Source organism: Otolemur garnettii, unplaced genomic scaffold, assembly GCF_000181295.1.
Source record: "Otolemur garnettii isolate 467f Iridium unplaced genomic scaffold, OtoGar3 scaffold00113, whole genome shotgun sequence".
Taxonomy (NCBI): domain Eukaryota; kingdom Metazoa; phylum Chordata; class Mammalia; order Primates; family Galagidae; genus Otolemur; species Otolemur garnettii.
Window position 1 is genome coordinate 6185514 of NW_003852508.1, and position 16032 is coordinate 6201545.

The 16032-nt window shown below is 34.9% G+C and overlaps 1 protein-coding gene across 2 annotated transcripts in view; it reads left to right on the forward strand.

Moving 5' to 3' along the window:
• Positions 1-10598, forward strand: part of XKR9 (XK related 9) — a 64721-nt gene extending 54123 nt beyond the window's left edge. For both annotated transcript variants that reach the window (XM_012809821.2, XM_023517555.1), the window contains exons 2-3: positions 910-1130; positions 9970-10598. In XM_012809821.2, the coding sequence (XP_012665275.1) occupies positions 910-1130; positions 9970-10598 (850 nt within the window). The remainder of the gene's footprint in view (positions 1-909; positions 1131-9969) is intronic.
• Positions 10599-16032: the final 5434 nt, after the last annotated feature.

Sequence of the window (16032 nt, forward strand, 5' to 3'; positions counted from 1 at the left end):
TGAGGCCCTGTCTCTAAAAACAAAAATAGATGGGTATTGTGGCAGGCACCTGTAGTCCCAGCTACTGGGGAGGCTGAGGCAAGAGAATTACTTGAGCCCAAGAGTTTGAGGTTGCTGTGAGCTAGGATGCCATAGCAATCAACCCCAGGGTAATTGAGTGAGACTCTGTATCCAAAAAAAAGCAGAATCTATATCATTGCCTTTATTTCAATGTGTGAGGAAATTGAGGTGTAGATAAAGAGTTTTGATAAGCTCTGAGTAGAATTCTGATTACCTTACTGCTAGCCTCAGATTTCTTCTAAATGAGTATCTCGATTTTTTTGTTATTTATTTTACCTATATGATGATAGCTCATGTTCATTTTAAAATTCTTTGAAAAGAAGAACCTGAGCAAGGATGTTTTAAGAGATTTTGAGATTTGAAGGTTCAGTCTCATCTTCAACCTTGACATAGTCCTGAGGGAATGTATCTGTATTATAGTTCAGATAAACCATATGAACTAAGCATTGCAGTTTGCATTTCAGAAAGTAGTTAAAACTAGGACTTGTAAGATCTGGGTTTGGATCCTAGGTCTGCCCCTTATTCTTTGTAACTTTCTGGAAATAACTACATTTCTCAGCCTTAGTTTTTCCATGTGTGAAATGGGAATAATAGCTACTCATTTTACATAATTATTGTATCACGTATGTTTAAAAGTCCTGGCGTGCAACTGGCATATCAAACATACAGTAAAAATTTATGGGGTCTGATCTCAATAAAGCCCCTATGAGTTGTTCACAAAAAAACTGTACTAAAGAAAGTGTGGAAAATTTATGTACTTAAACATTTTTTTTTTCAAAATTATGTATACTAATATTTATGTTATAAATAACGTAAGACTGAAGATAAATGTTCATGTTTACTTTACAGGTATTGGTTTGCTTTGAAAAAGGGTTACAGTATAGCTTTCAAATATAGCAGCAGAAGTAATAACTTCATGGAAGAACAAGATGATCAACATAAAGAAGTTATAGATAGAATGACTGATTTGAGTATGCTCAGGCTATTTGAGACTTACCTGGAAGGCTGCCCACAACTTATTCTTCAGCTCTACATTCTTCTGGAGCATGGTCAAGCAAATTTCAGTCAGTGTAAGTTTTTTTAACACCTTGTGTTAGAAGAATGCCACTGAGATTTTATGTCAACCATTTATCTCCTGCAGGTTTTAGAAATTTTTAAAATCCCTTTTCTTTTAAAAATTGCTTATTATTTTGAAAATGAAGTATAGTAACATGATTCAACTCTAAAAATATATAAAAGGATATTTGTATTCCTCCTTTTTTTCATTCCTTCTTTAATCCTTCCTCTTCCATCCTGTGAAAGGAAACTACTATTGTCAGTTATTTTATGATCTTTTCAGTGAATTAAAAAAAAGCGTATATTCTTTTTTTCCTTAACATATATAGTAATGTGAAATAAAAAGTGTCCTTTTAGCACATACCAGTATATCTTGGTGATCTACCCATATTATTACAGAAAGGGTTCTCTTACTCATTTTTATTATCTGCATAGTATTGCAAGTTATGGAGGTACCGTAATTTATTTAATTAAGTTCCTTATTTATGTTAATTTGATTTGTATTTTATCATTGAAAACAAATGCTGCAATCAATAATCTTGGTTTTTTTGTTTGTGTTTTGTTTTTGAGATGGAATCTCACTCTATTGTTCCAGGCTAGAATGCCATTGCTTCTTGGCCTTTTGGCTAAGATCAAGTGCAGGCTAGAGTGCCAAGGTATCAGCCTACCTCGCAGCAACCTCAAACTTCTGAGTTCAAGCAGTCCTCCTGCCTCAACCTCCAAGTAGCTGTGACAACAAGTACCTACATAATGCCTGGCTAATTTTTCTATTTTTTAGTAGAGATAGAGGTCTTGCTCTTGCTCAGGCTGGTCTCCAACCTCCTAAGCTTAGCTTCCCAGACTGCTAGGATTACAGGCCATTGCTCCTAGCCAAATTCTGCAGTGAATAATTTTAAGTATAAATCATCTTACATGTGTAGAATATATCCATTGGGTAAATTCCCATAGTTAGAATCATTGGGTAAATATGTAAATTCTACAAAACTAATGAAAGGTATGCAATCGGCCAGTACATTTGCTGTTTTATAGTATAAAATGTCCATTTCTAAAGAAAATTCTGTTATTTCCATCTTTGTTTCAAAAGGACTTTTTCTTTTATTTTGAAGTTTTTGGCCGGGGCCAGGTTTGAACCCACCACCTCTGGTATATAGGGCTGGCACCCTACTCCTTTGAGCCATGGGTATGGCCCTCAAAAGAACTTTTTCTTTTCTTTTTGGCTATGGCCGGGTTTGAACCTGCCACCTCTGGTATATGGATGGGGCCAGTGCCCTACTTCTTTGAGCCACAGGCGCGGCCCCTCAAAAGAACTTTTTCATAGGTACTTAATTTCAGATATTTAAAAACTATCTGCTGAATAATAGTCCCAATTTTCATTAATGACTAGGGCCCCACGTAGACTTGGATTCATCTTCGGGGGGCAGATTGTCTGCTCCTGGAGTTTTCTCTATTTTAGACTCATTTGTGAGATAGAGTTATCCCCCCTGAACAGTCTTTCTGTTGCCATTTTCCCATAGTCCCTTCTAATATTTTTGTCTTTACATCTATTGTTAGGCATTCAAACGAACTCAGAAGAATGTGAAACCTCTTTTTCCTTGTGATGCAAGTTCTGTACCATATAGTTGCTGAAATTAGAAGTTCAAAATATAGAGCTTAGAGGTTATAGCCTGTGTAATGGTAGATTTGCTGATACTTCCAAGTGATATATAGCTTCTGGATTAGCTATGATTATGCTGTGGTTCTATTTTTATTCTTATAGTTTCTCCTTGAAGTTAGAAATTGAAGTTAGTTAAGAATAGCAGAAAATGAGAATATAATCATCTTAACAACTGAGGAAAAGATAAAACAATTATTGTAGACTGTTAGTATAGAACATTATGTAGCTACTAGAAATGGTGTTTACAAATAACTTTTAATGACATAGGAAAGTAATTATGAAATTAGGCAAAAATCAATTTAGAAATTTTTCTATTAGCACACTTTTAAGGATGCAAAAAAATTATTATATAGGAAAATGTCTGGAAGAAAACATGGCAAAATGTTAAGTGTGGCTGCTTCTGGGTAGTGAGACTATGAATGATTTTTTTCATATTCTTTATACTTTTCTGGATTTCCAGATTTTCTACAGTAACTGCAAAAAATCAGGTTATATGTGGAAGTACTTCAGAAGACGGAACATAATCTGTTATTTTTGCTCCTTCTGAAATATCACTAAAAATGAGAATAAGAATAAAAAACATTTTAAGTGTGTAAGGACAAAGAGATTGCAGAATAGAATAGCAGATTAGAAATATCATAATTTTTTTTAAGTTTTAATGCATAAATGGTAAGATTTATTTTTAACAAGTCGTTTATGATATGAATGATTATCCTTTAGATCATAACACAGAAAACTGGATATTATTTGAGTAGATTCACTCCTATTCTATAAAGCCTGGAGAACAATTTTATTGTCTTAAAGTATTGTGAAGTTTTACCAAACCTTCTCTTTTCTTTTTTTTTTTTAATTAAGTCAAATGCACATAGATCATGAATACATTCACACATATGTAGGGTACAATGTGCTGATTTTTTTTTAATACAACCTGACGTGGTTAGATCAAACCAATCAACATAGCTTTTACCTCATTTACTTGATTATTGTGCCAAAACATCTATGTTCTACATTTGACAGATTTGACTTGTACCCTTGTCATATGCTCCATAAGTGTGGTCCTGCCTTTTACCCTCCTTCTGTCAAACCTCCCCCCTCCCCAGAAATATAAATGTTAAGAAGATGGAAAACACTTGGGAAACTTAGATTATTTAAATCAACCCTTCCAGGAGAGGCTAAATTATTTTAGTCAACCTGCCCACTGAAAAGAATGTAACAATATTGGATAAAATATTTTCTCAAGTCTTCCTCAAGCATAAAATATTTGATATAGTAGGCCAAAATGTGCATGAAAGTGGGAATGCAGCATGGTTAAGCAGGACTCTGAGGCATCTGTACCTTAAGGGTTTTTACTGAACCTTATAGATAAGAGACTCAGTCTTGCTGGCTAGAGTATGAAAGATTAAAGACAAAACTCAGGGTCTTTACAGGGAGGAACATTTCTCTGGTAAATCTTAATCTATAAAATTGGCACTATAAAAGGCACCCTTTCAAGAGTGAAGTAAGATTCAAGTTGCTTGTCCACTTCCAAGCGACTGCAAGTAATATTGCCTCAATGTTGAGTAGAATAGAGAAAAATGTCCCTGGGAAGTTATAACATTTGCAACAAAAATTCATATTTATTGGCAAGTTCAAAAACTAACAAAAGCCAAACTGTGAATATAGTTTAACATAGTCTTAATAGAAAAAAAAACCCACATGTACTTGCTGTTAAATTGGAACTAACTGATGAGCACATATGTGCTCATAGAGAAGTAAAACAGTGGGAATCAAGCAGGAGGAGGGGGGAGGATGTGATGGGTAAAAACCTGCCTAACAGGTACAATGAGTGATGGGCACACTTATAGCCCAGCCTCAAACATAACAAAAGAGATCCATGTAACCAAAAACATTTGTACCCCATAACACTTTGAAATGAAAAGCAACAACAACATGGTTTTAGCTGACACTCGTAGGTGTCTGGCAGTAAAAAGAATAAATTCTCTGTGGAAGCATCCACCTTCTCTTAGGCCTCAAATAATTTTCACAAATAGTTTTCCAAGGAAAACGAATATTTGATAGCAGTTATAGCACCAAAAGTAATAAGATATCATGAGTAAGAAGCAACAGAAGTAGAAAAAAACATTGAGACTCATTTTGGAAATTACCGGTATTGGAATTGCAAAGTATAAAATAAGAATCCTTCTTGATCATGTTTAAAGAAGTAAATGATGTGCTTGAAAAATGTGGAATAGGATACTATTGAAAATTGAGTTTATATTTGAAAAAGAAGCAAGTAGATCTTAATGAGAAATTATTAAATCTTACTAAAAATCCTTTAAATTGTATTAAAATATCTTTTAACCTTTTTAAAAAATTGGAGAACTGAAATAAAAAACTCAACAGATTATAGACAAGTGAACAGATGAGTGAGTTTATTCTAGGTCATAAGAAATTATCCAGATTGTAGTATAGAGAGACAAAGAGTTAGAAAATATGAAAGCAATATTAAGGGACATGTAAGGTAGAAGTAAGAAGATCTAATACACAACTGAGTAGAATCCCTAGAGGAGAGAAGAATGGAGTAGAGGCAATATTTGGTAAGTTAATCACTGAAAAAAATTCATAACTGATAAGAGACACAGATTCAAGAAACCCTTCATCTTACAAACACACTAAGTAGAAAGAAATTCATGCCATGGCACATCACCACCAAAGAAAATTCCAAAGGATGTATTTCAGGAAGAGCAGAAGTGTTCTCAGGTATAAAAAGGTGTAAAGAGCAAAGAGAATAATAAACATGTGGGTGATTCTAAACGAACATTGACTATATAAAAAAAAAAATACTATGTGGTTAAAAAAAGATAAAATGGGCTCAGTGCCTATAGCTCAACAGCTAGGGTGCCAGCCACATACACCGGAGCTAGTGGGTTTGAACCCAGTTGGGGCCTGCCAAACAATGACAACTACAACCAAAAACTAGGCGGACATTGTGACAGGCGCCTATCGTCCCAGCTACTTGGGAGGCTGAGGCAAGGGAATCACTTAAGCCCAGGAGTTGGAGGTTTTTGTGAGCTGTGACGCCACAGCACTCTACCCAGGATGACATAGTGAGATTCTGTCTCAAACAAACAAACAAAAAAGATAAAATGAAAATATAGGACAACAAAAACATGTAAATCAGATGTAGGATAAATGAAGTTAAAAATCTTTTAAATTCCTTATATACTTCAGGTAAAAGCAAGATGGATTTAGGTTTTTTGAGTTATGAAACAAAAACATTTAGAGATGGCCTATTTACAAAAAATAATATTACATTTATGGAAACAAAATTAGATAGTGTGTTAGGTTGCTTGGCCTGCCACAAAATACCACAGACTGGATGGCTTAAACAACAGAAATTTCTCAAAGTTGTAGAGACTGGAAGTGCAAGATGGAGGTGTCAGTAGGTTGGTTTCTGGTGAGGCCTCTGTCCTTGAGTTACAGACAGCTGCTTTCTCCCTGCAACGCACTTGACTTTCTTTTGTGCACATAAAATGGGGGTGGGGAGAACTGGAAGGGAGAGGGAGGTGGGAGAGAGAGAGAAAGAGACTTCTAGTATCTCTTCTTTTTATAAGGACACTAATTCTATTGTTTTAGAGCCAACCATTATGACTTCATTTAACTTTGATTACCTTTTAATAGGCCCTGTCTTCGAATATAGTCATGTTGGGGGTTAGGACTTCAAAGTATAAATTCTGGGGACACACAATTAAGTCCATAAAAGGTATGAAAGTATTTATTTAAAATACAAAAATAAATTAGAACAAATTACAGATGCAAGAAAGTTGATACCACAGATTTCACAAAAGGAAGAAAAGTAATAAATAAAACTATGACTTTAATGCTGTTTTCTCTAAATTTTATGGTTTGTATTCTGGCTCTAGATTTGATAATGATTTTATGACATAATTTTCATTGAGAGAATAAAAAAATAATTCAATCTTTTCTCTAGCATAGTTGATTGAAATTCTTTTTTTTTACTTTTAGTTCAGAAAAGTTTTTCATAACTTATTGGTAATATCATTTTTTTTTTATTGTTGTCAAATTTTGGGATACTGCTACTGATATCTTTAATAATGTGCTCTATCTGTGGTCTTCAACTCCCAGCCCTCCAAGGGATCTGTGACCTGGTTAGGAACCAGGCTCCTCTTCCTGTCCGCTCCCACCCCCATCCATGAAAAAATTATCTTCCATGAAACCAGTCCCTGGTGCTAAAAAGGTTGGAGAACTAATTAACAAGAATCTATATAATGTGATTAGGCAAGGGAAATCACCAATAATAAAAACAGGGCATATCATTAAAGCATGTGGGTGAATAAAAATGATTCACATCAAGCATATTGAAAGAAAAGCAAAGAAAGCAGAGAAGCAGAAAAGCAAAGAAAGATAAGATTTAGAAGAGTTGAGAGAAAAAAAATCAGTTACTCAAGATAGAGAAACTGGATGGCATTGCATTTCTTAACTGTATAGTTAAAATTAGAACATAATACAGCAATGACTTCAAGGTTTCAATGGAAAACACTTTTAAACTTTGAATTCTGTTTCTAGTAAAACTGTCTTATCAAGAATAAGGGTAGAAAAAAGACATTTTGAGACATACATGGCCTCAAAAAATATAGCTTCTGAGCTACTTTTCTCAGGAAGGCCTGGAGAATGCTTAATCAAAACATGAGAATAAAGCAAGAAATTAGGGGATACAGGAAACAGGTAATTGACATAGAAGTGAGGTGAAGGGGAATTCTGGGAAAACAGCAAGTCTGGAGAGCAAATTGGCTTAGAGCAGGAGGGTGGTATTCTAAAAAAAAAAAAGAAAAAAATTAATAGATGTATATCTAGAAGAGTTTAAATAATTAATTAGTTTGAATATTTTTTGAGGAAATAATGATAGGATCATGAAAAACCAAACAGGTAAGAAAACAGGGCAATTATTAACTCCAGGAAACATGAAAAGTTTTAAAAGAAAGGAAATATGGAGTGGATGGGGTAATCCTATAATCCTGACACTGTGGGAGGCTGAGGCAGGAGGATCTATTGAACTCAGGAATTTGAGACCAGCCTGAGCAAGAGTGTCTCTACAAAAAATGGAAAAAATTAGCCAGGCTTGGTGGCATGCACCGGTAATCCTAACTATTCGGGAGGCTGAGGCAGGAAGTTTGCTTGAGCCCAGGAGTTGGAGGTTGCAGTGAGCTAGGATGACACTACTGTACTCTAGCCAGGGCAGTAGAACAAAACTGTCTCAAGAAAAAAAAAAGGAAATATAGTAAGAGTGGTTAAAGAGAAAGTAACCAATACCAAGAGCTGTACTTACATGGTTGTAAAAAGTTGAACACTGAATATTGATTTTCACCAAAAATTGTGATGTTTGTTAGGCAGATAGAGGGAAAGGAAAATGAGAGTGTGTGTATATGTGTTAAATTTTCCTCTTTTCAAGTAGGTAATCAATAAGCAGTGCCTAAAATAGATATGAATCCATTAAGCACAATATATATTTTATTTAGAAATGCGATAATATGTATGAGAAGAAAAGATAGAAATGTTGGTAGTGGTTTCCTCTGGGACTTGCAGCGGAGGGCTGTGAGTGGTAGAGCAAGGTACTGTTGTTTTTCTTTTTCTTTTAATTTTTTTTTAAATTTCGGGATATTAGAGGGTACACACATTTTTTTTTTTTTACATACTTTGTGTTTAAGTGTCTCCCCCACTTAGACAGTGTGTACCATATGCAAATAGGTGTGAATTTACTGATCCCATCCTCCCCACTAATGTTTTTCTTATAAGCTTTGTAGAACTCTTTGACTTTTAAAAGCTATAGATATCTGTTACTTTGGTAGGAATTAAAATCTATTTATAAAAAAGACAGGGAAATTTAGAGGAAAGTGATACTTTAATTCAAATGTATTTTTGAATTAAAGAAGAAAAGAAGCCTGACTAGTGAGGTCCAGCCTGGTAGATGCTAAAATCAAGAGAGTGCATAAAGACATTTATAAGGCCCCATCTTCATCATCTTCATCAATAGATAAATATCATAAGTCTGTGGGGTAAAACCCCACAAACTATGTGCTCACTTTAAAACTCCAGAAGCAGGTGGACAGACTTCTGTGGAAAGCAACTCGGTCGAAGACCCAGTAGCCTTGGTCAACATAGAACAGGGGCTGAGGATTTGGGCCTAAAAACCCATCTTCAGTGACTCTGGCTATGTGGCTGTTAAGCGTGCGAGGCAAGGGTTAGAAACCTTCCTGCAGAGACACAGCCTAGGGGTTGATAAACGGAAAATGGCCCAGCCTCCAGGTTGCCTAGAAACAGAAGCCATAAACGTGCTTTCTGTAATACAATGAGCACATGGTTTGCGGGATTTTACCCCCACATAAGTCTGCCTTTATGTCATATTATACAGATCTCCAATGAAGTTTAGCACCCTGCATTCTGTTCTAAACTATCTTTTTAATTCCTTAATCTTGGGTTTCATTTATAAAAATCCCCAGCTTTGTCAGTGGGGCTAATAAATTTCTTGCCTTTCCAATATAATACTAAATTTGCTCGTCTGTTGTTGGAAAAAAGTGGGGTAAAGATGTCAAACCTATAGAAATTTGTAAGTTTTAGAACATATTTTTAAATTCAATTCACTGTCTTTGGGATATGGGAAATCGAGCTTGTTAATACCTCATATTTAGGTTAAACTTTTTGTTTAACTTCTCTCCCCTCTTGCCCCTTCTTCCCTCTTTGAAGCAGTTTCTTAGTGAACGAGGTATATGCCTAAGGTTACAGCTAAGAAGTATAGATCAGCTGTGACTATAACTATAGTCTCTTAACTCCCAGAGCATGTAGTTTCTAGTTTCCAAGTTGTTTTATAAAATTTATCCAATGAATTTATTCAAAATCATTATAAATCAATCTAATTCAGTGGATAAACAGAGTAACTTTGGAACCAGATAGCTTCAGGTTCGAGTGTCAATTCTGTAACTTGCTAGCTGTGTGACTTAGATTAAATTATATATCTTTCTAAGCCTCAGTGCCAGCTCAGGTAGCATATGGGAATATTAATATCTACCTCAGATGATTAAATTAGATGAATAAAGTACTTGACATGTGTTTGTGGGTATGTGTGTACAGCACTTATGGCATATAATTAATATTGTTATAATTGCTCCTGTAACACTATATATTTTTTATTTTTTGTTTTATAGATTCAGCCATCGTGGTCTCTTGCTGTGCTATTTCTTGGTCAACTGTTGATTATCAAATATCTTTAAGAAAATCCTTGCCTGATAAAAATCTCCTTAAAGGATTCTGTCCCAAAGTCACATATCTCTTTTACAAATTGTTTACATTATTATCTTGGATGCTGAGTGTTGTACTTCTACTATTCCTAAATATTAAAATTGCTTTATTTCTGTTATTATTACTTTGGATTTTAGGTATAATATGGGCATTTAAAAATCAAACTCAGTTTTGTACTTCTATAAGTATGGAGTTCTTATACCGGATTGTTATTGGATTCCTTCTTATCTTTACATTTTTTAATATTAAGGGACATAATACCAGATGTCCAATGTCTTGTTATTATATTATAAGGGTACTAGCCACGTTGGGGATACTAAGTGTGTTCTGGGTTTTCCCTCTGTCTATTTTTAATGCAGATTATTTTATACCTATCAGTATCACTATAGTTCTAACTCTTCTCTTAGGAATTCTTTTTCTTATTGTTTATTATGGGACTTTTCACCCAAACAGAAGTAAGGAAACAAAGTGTGATGAAATTGATGGAAAATCAGTTAAAAGAGATTGTAGAGTGAGGCATTTCTTAATGGAATAAGCTGTTCATTTATGAGATATAATTTCTTAAGTTTTGTTTCATTGGTTAGTAAAGAAAATGTGTGTTATATCTGCTTGTAGTCTCTTATTTTTTCTGTCTTTAATTTGAAATAAAGTCTGGTACATTAAGTGTGAATGTCAGAGAGCATAATAATATTTTTCTAATTTCAAAGTATTGAGGGGGTATGAATGGTTTTGTTATTTGGGTACTTTTTATAGCTTAAGTTGGGGCTTTTAGTGTGCCCATCACCCAAATGGTGTACTTAGTAGGTAGATCCTTACCCCTCCTTGATTTCCTATGACCTTTACATTTCTTTGTGCCCATACAAGGGCCATCAATTAGCTCCTAATTATTAGAGAATATGGGTAGTATTTGTTTTTCCATTCCTGAGATACTTAGGATAATGATCTCTATTTCCATCCAAGTTGCTGTGAAAGACAATATTTCATTTCTCCCATGGTATATGCAGAGGGTGCCAAAATATTTATGCACATTTTAAGAAAGGAAAAAACGGGCGCCTGTGGTCCCAGCTGCTTGGGAGGTGGAGGCAAGAAAATTGGGATGGAATAATAAAAGAAAAAAACCAAAAATAAAATAAGAAAGGAAAAAACTATTAAAATTATAATACTTGGCGCCTGTGGCTCAAGTGGCTAAGGTGCCAACCACATACACCTAAAGTGGCGGGTTCGAATCCAGCCCGGGCCCACCAAAATAACAATGACGGCTGCAACAGAAAATAGCCGGGCGTTGTGGTGAGTGCCTGTGGTCCCAGCTACTTGGAGGCTAAGGCAGGAGACTTGCTTGAGCCCAGGAGTTGGAGGTTGCTGTGAGCTATGATGCCATGGCACTCTACCCAGGGGGATAGCTTGAGGTTCTGTCTGAAAAAAAAATTATAATACTCAGTATATACCTATCATGCTTGTTATCTACAGTGTTATGTACATTGTATATACAATGTTATATACAATGTTACATAATCTATATATATATAATGTTAAATACATCGTATCTTGTATCTCTTGTAATTGCATAAGTCAAATGTGCCTTGAGTATTACAATTTTAATAGTTCTTGCTTCTCAGGAAACCTACACTGCATTGTTACCACTGTATGTTATTTAATGTATATAATATTTTGCATGGAAAATATATTTCATTATCCTTGTGCTCGAACAACTCTTGTAATAAAAAAAATCAATTTTAATAGTTGGGATTGCTGAATCTAATGGTAAGACTACATTTATTTCTTTGAGGGATCTCCATGCTATTTCCTAGAGAGGTTATACTAATTTTTAGTATTTAAGTATTCTTTTTTCTCTACATACTTGCTATCTATTTTTTTTTTTGACTTTTCAATAAAGTCATTCTGACAGTGATAAGGTGGTATCTCATTGTGGTTTTAATTTGCATTTCCCTGAAGATTTGTGATGTTGAGCATTTATTCATGTTTATTCACCATTTGTCTATCTTCTTTTGAAAAACTTCTGTTCATATCTTTTGCCCATATTTTAATGGGTTTTTTTTCTTGCTGATCTGTGTTCTTTGTAGACTGTGGAAATCAGCCTTTTATCAGATAAGATAGTTTGTGAATACTTTCTCCCATTTTGTGGGTTGTCTGTTTACTCTGTTGCTCATTTCCTTTTCTGTGCAGAAGCTTTTTAATTTAATCAAGCTTGATTTATTAATATTTATTTTTGTTGTTGGCTGTGTTTTCCTGTGGGTTCTTAGTCATAAATTCTTTGTCTAGGTTGATGTCTAGAAGAGTTTTCCTTATGTTTTCTTCTAGAATTTTTATGTTTTCATGTCTTACATTTAAGACATTAATCCATCTTGAATTAATTTTTTTATATGGCAAGAGATAAGGGTCTTCTTGCATTATTTTGCATGTGGCTATTCAGTTTGTTTATTGAATAGGGGTTTCTTTCCCTAGTGTATGTTGTCTGATTTTTTGAAGATCAATTGATTATAAGTGGATTGTTTCATGTATAGGCACTTTGTTCTGTTCCATTTGTCTATATGTACTGGTCTACTTTTTTTTGGGCCAGGGCTGGATTTGAACCTGCCACCCCTGGCATATGGGGCTGGCTCCCTACTCCTTTGAGCCACAGGTATCACCCGTACTGGTCTACTTTTATATCAGTACCATGCTGTTTTGGTTACTATAACCTTGTAGTATAATTTGAAGTCTGGTAATGTGATGTCTTCAGAGTGAAAAATTGCTTAGAGAAACATGGGACTATGTGAAATTAACTAATATATGAATTATAGATATTCCTGAGGGAGAACAAAAAGTAAAAACATGAAAAAAAATATATTCAAGGGAATTATTGAGGAAAATTTCTCTAGTATCACCAGAGATTGAGATATACAGATACAAGATGGTCATCTAACACAAGGAAGATCTATAGCAAATAGGATTTCTCTCACACATATAGTTATCAACCTAGCCAAAGTCAAAATGAAGATGAAAATTATATAAGCAGCATGATGAAAGCAACAACTAACCTACAAGGGAAAACCCATCAGGCTAACAGCAGACTTCTCAGTGGAAATCTTACAAGCCTTAAAGGATTGGGGAACCATTTCAGTTTCTTAAACAGAACACCAACGTAAAAAATTTTGTGTTCTATAAAACTAAGTTTCATAATTGATGGAGAAATAAAGACTTTTCCAGACAGGGAATTTTCCATTAAGGGAATTTGTAACTACTAGACCTGCCCTATAGGAAATACTCAGAATGACATTATAAAGGAACAGCACAGTAGATAACCCACCAGTGTAAAAACACCCAAAAATTAAAGCTCACAACTCTGATAAAACAAAAACACAAAAGGGAAAACAAAACAATAAGGTATCACCCAACATTATAAACAGAACAGCATTCCAAGTGTAGATGCTGTCGCTCAATGTGAATGGTCTAAAAGTCCCAATAAGAAGATATGGACTGGTTGAATGAATGAAGAAACACAATCCAAGTATCTGCTGTCTCCAGGAAACACATCTAACTCACAAAGACTCACACATCCTTAAGTTGAAGTGATGGAAAAAATATGTGGCATATTTTTTCCACAACCACTGTGCTACAGGTGCCAAGCCACCGATAAAAGACTTTTAATCAACAATGATATAAAAAGACAAAGGTTGTCATTATATAATAGTAAAGGTAGCAATTTAATAAGCAGATATAATCATTCTACATATATACGCACCTAACCCAGGAGCTCCCAGATTCACAATATTTTATTGTTGAAATTAATTTTTTATTTGGTTTCAAAGATTTGGGGTATTCAGACGTTTGTCTGTTGCCTGGCAGAGCTGTCATCTTGACTTTGAAAATAGAAGAAATGGCCTGGTTTTCATAATTAGAAGGCTGAAATTGTGGTTCTCTATTTTTTCCCTCATTGTTCCCAAACTAAAACTGCTGTGTCTATTGTAGAGAACTGCAAAGGGAAGAGAGGTGCAAAACATCTCATTCTTCTTTCTTTTCTTGTCTTGATTCAGTGCATAGATTTTGAGTTTGGCACAGGTTGAATGGATGAAAAAGGAAAAGATGGAAAGAAGGTAGGTACTTATGAATACCTACTATGCTTCTTTCCATGAACCCTCTAATTCACTAAGTACAAAAGAGAATTGAGAGGATTGAAAATTTTATTATTTATATTTTCTGACTTTTCTGAATTAATGCATTTTAACATATAATTTGTATTAATTCTATTTGTGCCAAATATAGTTGTAACCAAATCATATTTTATTTTTGTTATTTTAAAAAGGTGTGGTTAAAACATACGCACTTTACCATCTTAACCATTCGTCTGTTTATAGGTCAGTAGTTTTAACTATATTCACCTTGTTGTGCAACAGATATCTAGAACTTTTTTGTCTTGCAAAACTGAGACACTATTATCCATTGAACAACTTCCTATCTTTCCCTTCTACCATCCCCTGGCAACCACACTTCTACTTTTTGTTTTTTGAGGTTGACTACTTTAGATACATCATTACTATGCTAAGAATGTGTCCCTAATTCCATACATTGGAAATTTAATCCCCAAATTCATATGTTTTTAATTTTAAAAAATGTTTTTAGAGATAGGGTCTCTCTTTTTCACCCAGACTGGAATGGAAGTGGTGTGATCATAGCTTAGTGTAGCCTTGAACTCCTGGGCTCAAGCCATCTTTCTGCCTCAGCCTGCAGAAAGTAGGTGGGATACAGCACAGGCCACTGTGCCTAGGTAATGTTTTTATTTTTTTGTAGAGATAGGGGTCTTGTTTTGTTGCCTAGTCTAGAACCCTTGGCCTTGAGTGATCTCCCTTCTTGGCCTTCCAAAGTGCTTGGATTATAAAGCACTTGAGTCACTGTGTCTGGCCCCATATGTTTGTGGAATTTGGTGATAGGGTTTTTGGAAGGTAATTAGGATTGGATAAAGTCATTAGGGTGGGACCCCCATGGTGGGACTGGTGGCTTTATAAGAAGAGAAATAGAGACTTGAGCTGTGAAATTCCTGTGCTCACCATTTGATACCCTCCACCATCTTATGATACAGCAAGAAGGCCTTTGCCAGGTGCTAATACCATGCTCTTGGACTTGCCTGCCTCCAAAACCATGCGCTAAATAAACTTTTTGTCTTTGTAAATTATCCAGTCTGTGGTATTTTGTGATTAACAACAGAAATGGACTGAAACATTCATATAAGTGTAATCATACTGTGTTTATCTTTTTGTGACTTGCTTATTTCACTTGGCATAAGTTTCTCAATTTTCATACATATTGCAGCATGTGAAAAGGTTTCTTTCTTTTTTAAGGCTTGATAATATTCCCTTGTATGTAAATGCTACATTTTCTCTGTCCTTAGATTGCTTCTATCTTTTGGCTATTGTGAATAATGATGTAGTGAACCTGGATTTGCAAATACAGTAGTACCTCTGTAAGTTGACCAAAGAGACTGTAATAAACTTGTCAACATAAGGAACTTTCATTGAGTACATGTAGTACATGTCTAGTTTGTAAAAATTAGGTTCACTTAAGGAGGTGGTCAACTATGGTGGTTTTTATGTATTTGAGATTCTGCTTTCAGTTCTTTTGGATATATACTCAGAAGTTGGATTGCTTCATCTTCTCGTAATTCTATTTTTAATCTTTTGAGGAACCTTTTCCATAATGGCTATACCACTTTATAGTCACATCACCAGTACATAAAGGGTCCAGTTTCTCTACATTCACCAACAATTATTATTTTCTGTTTTTTTATAAATAAGTAAAATTCTTTATTTAAAGTATATTTTGCGGCTTGGCGCCTGTGGCTCAAGCGGCTAAGGCGCCAGCCACATACACCTAAGGCGGCGGGTTCGAATCCCCAGCCCGGGCCCGCCAAACAACAATGATGGCTGCAACCAAAAAATGGCCAGGCGTTGTGGCGGGCGCCTGTAGTCCCAGCT